This window comes from Boleophthalmus pectinirostris, unplaced genomic scaffold, assembly GCF_026225935.1.
Source record: "Boleophthalmus pectinirostris isolate CB_2022bp ecotype Guang Dong unplaced genomic scaffold, ASM2622593v1 HiC_scaffold_20, whole genome shotgun sequence".
NCBI lineage: Eukaryota > Metazoa > Chordata > Actinopteri > Gobiiformes > Gobiidae > Boleophthalmus > Boleophthalmus pectinirostris.
Window position 1 is genome coordinate 16,913,843 of NW_026571153.1, and position 7,858 is coordinate 16,921,700.

Genomic DNA, 7,858 nt, shown 5'->3' on the forward strand with positions numbered 1-7,858 from the left:
GACGGGAGAAACTCTCGTTCACTAGATTCTGTTACCCTCACTGGGCTGAGCTGCTGGGGGCAGGAGGGGCAGATCCAGTTACTGCATGGGGCAAAATGTGTGTTGAGAGCTTGAGTGAGTGGGATAACAACTGTCTTCAATACCCTGTCTGCCAAGTCACATACACAAGCTATACACATTTTGGTATAGTAGTAGTAGTAGTAGTATGCCAACTCATGTTTTTATTTCTTAGAAGTTATTATAAAACTTGAATCATTTCCCCACTGTTACTACTACTACTTTTACTACTATTACTAGGCTTGTAACTGTATAAATATAAATGTAACTCTAAATTTATCTATGTAATCCATTTAAATTACACATTTGCCAGCAGTATTATCCTTTTATATGAATGGCTTCTGATATGTTTGATATGTGATAAACTTTCACCGACCACAATAATGTAACACAATAGACCATTTATCAAGAATAGTTTTAGTTAGTGTGTTATCTCTTTGTACATATTGTTTGTACCTTGTGCATGATTAAACTAAACGCTGACAAGAGTCCAAGTGTTCTAAAATATAAAACTCAAACACTGATCAACTGGCAAGCCTCTGAAAGTCCTGTCAAAGAAACACTATACAGGCAATAATAAAAAAAAAAATTAGCAAGGTTTTTTCTTCCTTTTCTGTGCAATAATTAGCCAAGTTTTTTCCCATTCCTAGATTTTTTCCCAAATCAAATTTCAAAGGTCACTGGGCAAACTGTGGTCACATATTTACTCGATGCATGTAGCAACACACGTTTTCTGGGACGGAATTGGTCAGTTATTTAATTTAAAGCTCCAGACCAGCCAATCAGCGTGATCCGTGGAGGCGCGCTGTGATTGGTCCAACCCTCCTGTCAGCTGAGCGCAGGGTATAAAAGACCCGCAGGAGAGTCTGGGGCGCGTGTTCGTGCGTGCGTCTGTTTGTCAGTGTTTGTGGAAGAGGCAGTGCGTGTGTCTGCGTTTATTTATGGAAACCCGATTAAACTAAAGCACTAAATAATATTTAAGGTAGGTGCATTCAGCCTAGTGACATTAATTTGGGCGTGAACATGATTTGAAAGTTATTTTGTTAATGATTACCCCGCTGTGGCTCCTGTTTCCGTCCTGACTCGGCTTTTTGAATGTCGCTTGGAGTTTGGTTGATGTTGACGCTACCGCTGCTACTTTTGTTCACAGGCAGCTTCGTTTAAAGCAGAAAAAAACAACTCAATCCCAAAGAAGTAGACTGCCACCATGGTCGCCACAAGCACATTAAAGACCAAGAGCGGCGAGTGTATCTCTGAGCTGGTTGAACGGCGGTATGACCAGGCGTGCATTGAAAAAGGTGAGCGTTTGTACACACAAGTAGTGGGTCTTTAAGCCCGAGGTGCGCTTGTTTATGTCTGTGTGGTGCAGGGCTGCAGCGGAGCAGGAGGGAGGGGCGGGCGGCTGGAGATGAAGTCATATTTAGCCTCTGCACAGCATCAGGCCATCTGCTTAAAATGGCATGTTTTATATTAAATGCATCACTATGATATAATGCACTTATGCATGTATGACTGCTTACAATAACAAGAAAAGCAACTTGTGTCCCATAATGTTTTATTTTCTATATTAATCTTGTGAGTTGTTGTAGCATTACATGGCACTGTAAGTAGGTCTGACAGTTATGTTATTGTCTTTTTTGCAGAGCTGGACTTCTGGGAGCGCTGCCTGGCGGAGCCGGAAAGGACGGCAGATGTAACTGAGGACAGGACCTGTCAGCAGCTAGCTAAGATGTTTGAGAGCTGTTTGTCCCGCTCTAAAAAGACTGCGCTGCACTGCTCATCTGTGCTGGTGCCGGAGCGTCTGACGTGGAGAATCGCGCGGGAGGTTGTGAGGCTGGCCTCATGTGAGCCCTGTGGTCTGAGGGGATGTGTGCTCTATGTTCACCTGGAGCTGGACAAAGGCGTGAAGCGACTGGATCGCATCGTGTACGACGCCTCAGTGGTGCCAACCTTTGAGCTGACTCTTGTGTTTAAACAAGATGGCACAGCCTGGCCCAGCCTCAGAGACTTCCTCTTCATGGGCACATGCTTCGCCCCTTCGTTTAGGCACGCACTCAAACTGAGTCCAGGATTCCGATTGGTCAAAAAGAAGCTGTACTCCTCCGCGGCTGGCACCGTGATCGAGGAGTGCTGAACTATGGGGACAAGACTTTATTTTTGTGTGCACTTATTCCACCCAAATCTGACACTCCTGTGTCTCCTTTTCTACTCTGCTTTTGTACATGCTTTTTCATTGAACACTCTGAGCTGCTCAAGCCATACTTCATGTGTTCACCTGGGACTGATGTCAGAGTTTGTGCGAGCATAGGCCTGACATCTGTGGGTTTGGTGAAGTGCAGTTATTGACTTCAGATTGTTTACACAATTTGAACTGATACATTTTGCAGATGAATGTAGAGCCACGTTTGACTTTATTTGGGAGCGATTTGCTTTTAGTGGGTACACGTTAAACACTAGCCACTTTGTTTTACATGAGCGTTAAAGCACACTGTTTGACTGGCTGGCTGATTGGACAGCAGTCAGTGGGGCCATATGTAGCAGTGTTGGGGCTAAGGAGATTCCTGCGCCCTGAATGTATAATTGTTTTTTGTATGGGGAATGAATGCCTTAAATTTAATAGAAACATATTGACCTCTGAGATTACATGTGCAATCCTAACTTTTATCTTTTTTATAGCCTACTATATAACTTCATCTGCACCTTTTAGACAATTAGAACAGATTGCCTGAAACTTAAGGTTTTATCAAAACTATGACTGGATATCCATGTTGTTTGTGAGTGTTGTCTCTTCTCAATTTTGCAAACTTTTTGACCATAAAGCAGTTTTTGTCTACTAGACAATAAAATATTTAAATCCTAACTCAGTGAAATGTGCTTTTTTTCTTCACTCTGGACACATTATTGTAGCAACTGGTAGATTATGTTACAAGGGCTGCAGTCAGTCCCTGAAACCTCATGCAATACCTTTTTATCTACTCTTCAGAATTTAGTGATTTATTTGACAAAGTGTGTAAAATTTGCATTCTGAACACAACAGACCTGTGTGCAGAGGGGGCATGACCTTTGAGAGTAAGGTGAGCGTGCAAGGTCTATAGTTTGTGTGGCATTTCTCACTATCTTTAATGAACACGTCTCCTGGTGATTTTTCATAAGCCAAACAAATAAACCCAACATACATTTACAGCTCATTGTAAAATCTTAATATTTCCAAGTATAGCTCACAATAACCTCACAAGTTGTACTATTCTGAGGTGACCGCTGTTTACTAGTTACACAGTTGAGTCATTCATGCACAGGCTGCAGACTGACACAGATACAGTGGGGTCATGTGATGTTTCATTTCATTGTGAAGGGACAAAGCTGTGGTGTCCTGTCACTCCCTTTGCTGCTGTTCTGCTGTAAACAGCACAGAAACTGTTACAATGTACTTTAACAAGAAGCAAATCTGTGGTCTGCAACTTAGTGTTCAAGGACAAATTATTAATAATGTACCAGAAGTTAAATATTTAGGCCTGTATTTGGATTCAGCTCTATATGATAAACAAATTAAATATCTAAAGTAAAGTTATGAAATTTAATATTGTAAACTTCAGGCATACTCAAAACTCCCTAAACATGCCATGATTTTTTCTCACTTACATTATTGCTTAGTTTGTTGGTCATAAACAGGAAAGACCTAAAAAAAAATTGAGACTCTTTTTAAGCATGTTAAACTTTGACAATATGATTTTTTAATTCTGATATGCTGCTGCTCCATAGAGTTCTCCACCATGCCGCTCCCCCTCCTTTAAAAGGCTTCTTCCAGTTAAGATCAAAACAGATGAGTAGAACATCTCGCTCATCTGTAAATTCTGATCTGACCGTTCCCTTTTAAACGTACTGTGATGGGACAGTCGACAGCAAAAAACTGGAACACGCCTCCAGCTGATCTTAAAACTTGCACATACTCCCATACTTTCTGTCAGGGGCTAAAATAATGTTTTTTGAGCAGCAGGCGTGTCAACATTAGGCTTCTTCAAACATTTAAACATTCCAGTTGATTGTACTATAAATGTATTGTGCAGCGGTAGATGTATTGACATTTGTCTTCATGTTAATGTTGTTGATTAATTGTATTTTAGAGGGTTATAATACTGATGAATTTGGTAACTGCACATTTTAGAGGATACTGATGACAAAAATTTTGAGTATTTTAACAAGATAATGATTTAACGTCTTGTATTTATGGAAATTACAATTAATACATTTAGATTGCTTTTTAAATGTTTAATGATGAGCTGGATTGTAGTTATTTTAAGGAGACACTGTTACTGATTAAATGTTGTTGTTAGAGTTGGTCTAATGTAAATATTTTCTTTAATGTATTTTTACCTGCCCAAGGACAGCAGATGGAAAGTAGTTTGTAGCTAAATCTGGCGCAGAGCATCTTTTTTGTCTGAGATTAATGTTTTCTGTGCACTGTCCTTGCTTTAAATAAATAAATAAATAAATAAAAACACTCACAAGAGGATTGCATCAGTTTTCCCAAAGGTCATTGCATGTAATTCTGTACCATGCCATGGAAAAGTATCAAAGGGTTAGAGTGACCTGACTTGGACACCATTTTGCCTAAGCGCATGAATTTACAGTGGAGACATTAGACCCTTCTGTCAACATGTATTTACTGCAAAGAGTGGTCCCAACACCTGTACCAATACTGCATTTCAAATACGTAATGAGTGGCTCTATATTTTATGATCTGGCAACTATTTAATGTCAGATATGCTTGCAATATGACTGGAGTTGGCCGTATGGGTGAAGTGTCTTCCAACTGCTGTTCTCCTCTTGGCAAACGAACTAACCTCTCTCTGGGAACAAGGAAATCTGATGAACTAGGTCAGATGGAAACAGCTTCCTTATTTGTTGGAAGCTGTGAACACATTTCAAACTGGAGATTTTTACCAATTAATTTTACTTGGTTTATTTTTTTCTGCATGTCAAAATTAAGAATCAAGATTACTTCATTTGTCCTGAGGGAAATTTATCTTGGACACAGGCTGCACACTGAATAACACTCCTCAAACAGACACTGAAAATGACACTGGGTCCATATACCAACAACATCCTAAAACATACAAGGGTGATCATATACAATTTAAAACATGCTTTCTTAGTAAATCCTTAAAATTGAAATCTTATTTACGTATTTCATCTTTCATAACATGGTGGTAATATAATACAAATGGGTACCACATACCACAGAGGTACAGAGGGAGGAGATGTGTGGCAATCTTTCCATGAACACTGAGCTACTTTTAATTGCCACACTATAAATTCATTCTTTGACCTGTTTATTGAAGATTGCGTAAGGTTTTGGCACTCCGCAAGTGTGTACAGTTTTCAGATGACCAGACCTACAAATAATTACCTAATCTTTGGTGGTGTGGTGTGATGCTAATTCTATGTTCTGCTTTGTATGACTCTCTGCTGCTCAAGTTAGACTTTAATCTGAACTTTAATTTAACACTATCTGACCAGAACGAGGTGACAGTCCAACAAGGTCCATTTGGTCTTCCGATAATTTATGTTATTAGGTTCTTTTTTTCAGACCAAGAGTTTGTCTTCATACATGACACTTTCGACTGCTCACTAGCAGTCTTCCTCAGAGTGGTCAAGTGATGCTACTGGGGACGAGGGCGCTTTTTTACTCTCACACACCTGGGATACTGTCCTGAGGAAGTTGGACTGCAGATGGCGCTGTTGTCCTGCCTCCACTGGTAGGAAGACAGTGCCAAAACCTGTATAAATCAGCTCACTGGACACGTCACAGTAACATTACGTGATCACTCTGAAGAAGACCGCTAACTCGAAACTGTCATGTATGAAAACAAACTCTTGGTCTGAAAAAAGAACCTAATAACATAAGAGGTGACTTAGTTGGAACCACAACAGGTGATCTGATTTTGTGCTGTTAAACAATGTCTCACAGATGGAATTACAGTCACAAGCTGGAAAGTGTTCAGTCTGTCATTCTCATATTTTAGTTGAAAATTAAATACCAAACAAGACCATGAATGCTCGTATTGGTCATCTTGAGTTTTCATACTATCTTAAACTATTACTTGACAGTGTTTACTAATGCATACAGTATGTCTCCATGGTAGCTGCTGAACATTCTACCACAGAGATACATGTAGAGCACCTCAGTGTGATGTCACTGCAAAGTATCAATCTGTCCTCGCCATCTTATAATCTCTGTATCAAGAAATAGCCTAGACACATTCCAACATTGCGCCCAACATGTTATAACTATTGACCGGAACACTTTGCTGTCAGTTACTTTTAAAAACTTGTGTAAGCAAATATCCGAGTCACACGCACATGTTTATCAGCAGCAGTGTAATTCCCAAAATAAGAGGTATTTTAGGATGTTGCTATGCTATATGCAGCCCAAGTGTTACTATAGTCACTCATGTTGACCTTGGAGGGACCCTTTACTTCAGATGTGGATTTCATCTCTGACAGCTGTGGTGCCACACTGTCTGTTTTGGTATATTCAGAATGCGCTGGGCAAAACCTCATTTAAATAGCTAATGATATTACTTGAATAGAAAACAAGTAGGTCAATGATGATGTTGCAAAACGTGAAACAGACACTTAATTATATCACTCAGACGGCCTATTCAAAGACGTGTAGCTGAGGTTTCTTTGTGTGACAGAGCGGGGGAGGTGAAGTGGCCTTCCTCAGCCTCGTCAACATCATTATGACTGTTTTATTATTAGGCCCACTTAAACTTCAGCCAGTGCACAGCATCTCACTTCACATACTGTATATATATATCAACACGGCATCTTGGAGCAATATATGTTATGGGTTGCATTTCTTCCCTGTGTTTTCTTATTGTAGGTCAGATGCTCTTTATGTTATTGAGCTGTTTGGGAGTTTTGTTTTGTTTCATTCACACAACTTTAACACACAAACCCTGCACATTTAGGCCAAGTTCATTTCTCATATGAAAAAACACTATTCCACCTTGTCCTGCCATATGGTAATACAAGAAGTGCTCCACTGTTGTTGTTGTTGTTTTTTTAACCCATATATCTTCACTAGAATAATGGATGATTTCAGCCCTATAATTGCCAGTCTCCGCCGACTTCAAGGTAAAAGGTAGCTGTTAACTTGAAAAAGCTTCATGACATCAAAGGTGGAAAAGAGCATTTTACACTTTGGAGATGTAGGCAAATATGTTTTTGATCAGGTAACAACAATATAACATGGCTTAATGGAATAACTTATGTTGTGTACATTTTGGCATGGTGAGCAAAACATCACATAAAATAGCTAAAAAATATAGATGTTACTGTATTATTATAAAAGCATTAACTGGCTGGACTAAAATCTAACTAAAAATTACTTCATTACTTTTACATTTATATCAAACCGTCCAATATTTTAGGTGTAGGAGAAATTTATGGTGTTACAGAAAAACAAACAAACAACGACTACAATAATAATAATAATAATAATAATAATGATGATGATGATGATGATGATGATGATGATAATAATAATATAATAATATATAATAATAATAATAATAATAATAATAATTAAAGCCGCGCGCGGCGATGGTGGCCCTCGCCCCGCGCCCCCTGGCGAATGCCGGGGACTCGCGACCGCCCCGACACACCGCTCTCTCTTCCCGACAGCTCTCGAGGCCAACAGCTCATCCACCAGAAAAATGACATAGTGTACCTTTAAAATTGGATAAAGTGAATGATTCTAGAGACAAACTGTAGACACTAAGCCACAGGTCACGTG

General features: G+C 39.5%; 1 protein-coding gene across 1 annotated transcript; it reads left to right on the plus strand.

Annotated features, from left to right (window-relative positions):
* Positions 1 to 921: 921 nt before the first annotated feature.
* Positions 922 to 2,917, plus strand: LOC110159359 (DNA damage-inducible transcript 4-like protein). The gene is made up of 3 exons (XM_020923911.2): positions 922 to 1,039; positions 1,208 to 1,355; positions 1,701 to 2,917. Exons 2-3 carry the CDS (start codon positions 1,265 to 1,267, stop codon positions 2,189 to 2,191), a joined length of 582 nt encoding a protein of 193 aa, XP_020779570.1. The 5' UTR covers positions 922 to 1,039; positions 1,208 to 1,264; the 3' UTR covers positions 2,192 to 2,917.
* The last annotated feature ends 4,941 nt before the right edge of the window (positions 2,918 to 7,858 follow it).

Bases quoted from the DNA above. Each gene is read 5' to 3' on its own strand.
- LOC110159359 (XM_020923911.2), top strand. From the start codon at position 1,265: ATGGTCGCCACAAGCACATTAAAGACCAAGAGCGGCGAGTGTATCTCT. The intron at 1,356-1,700 runs GTGAGCGTTTGT...TCTTTTTTGCAG, and splicing joins CCAGGCGTGCATTGAAAAAG to AGCTGGACTTCTGGGAGCGC.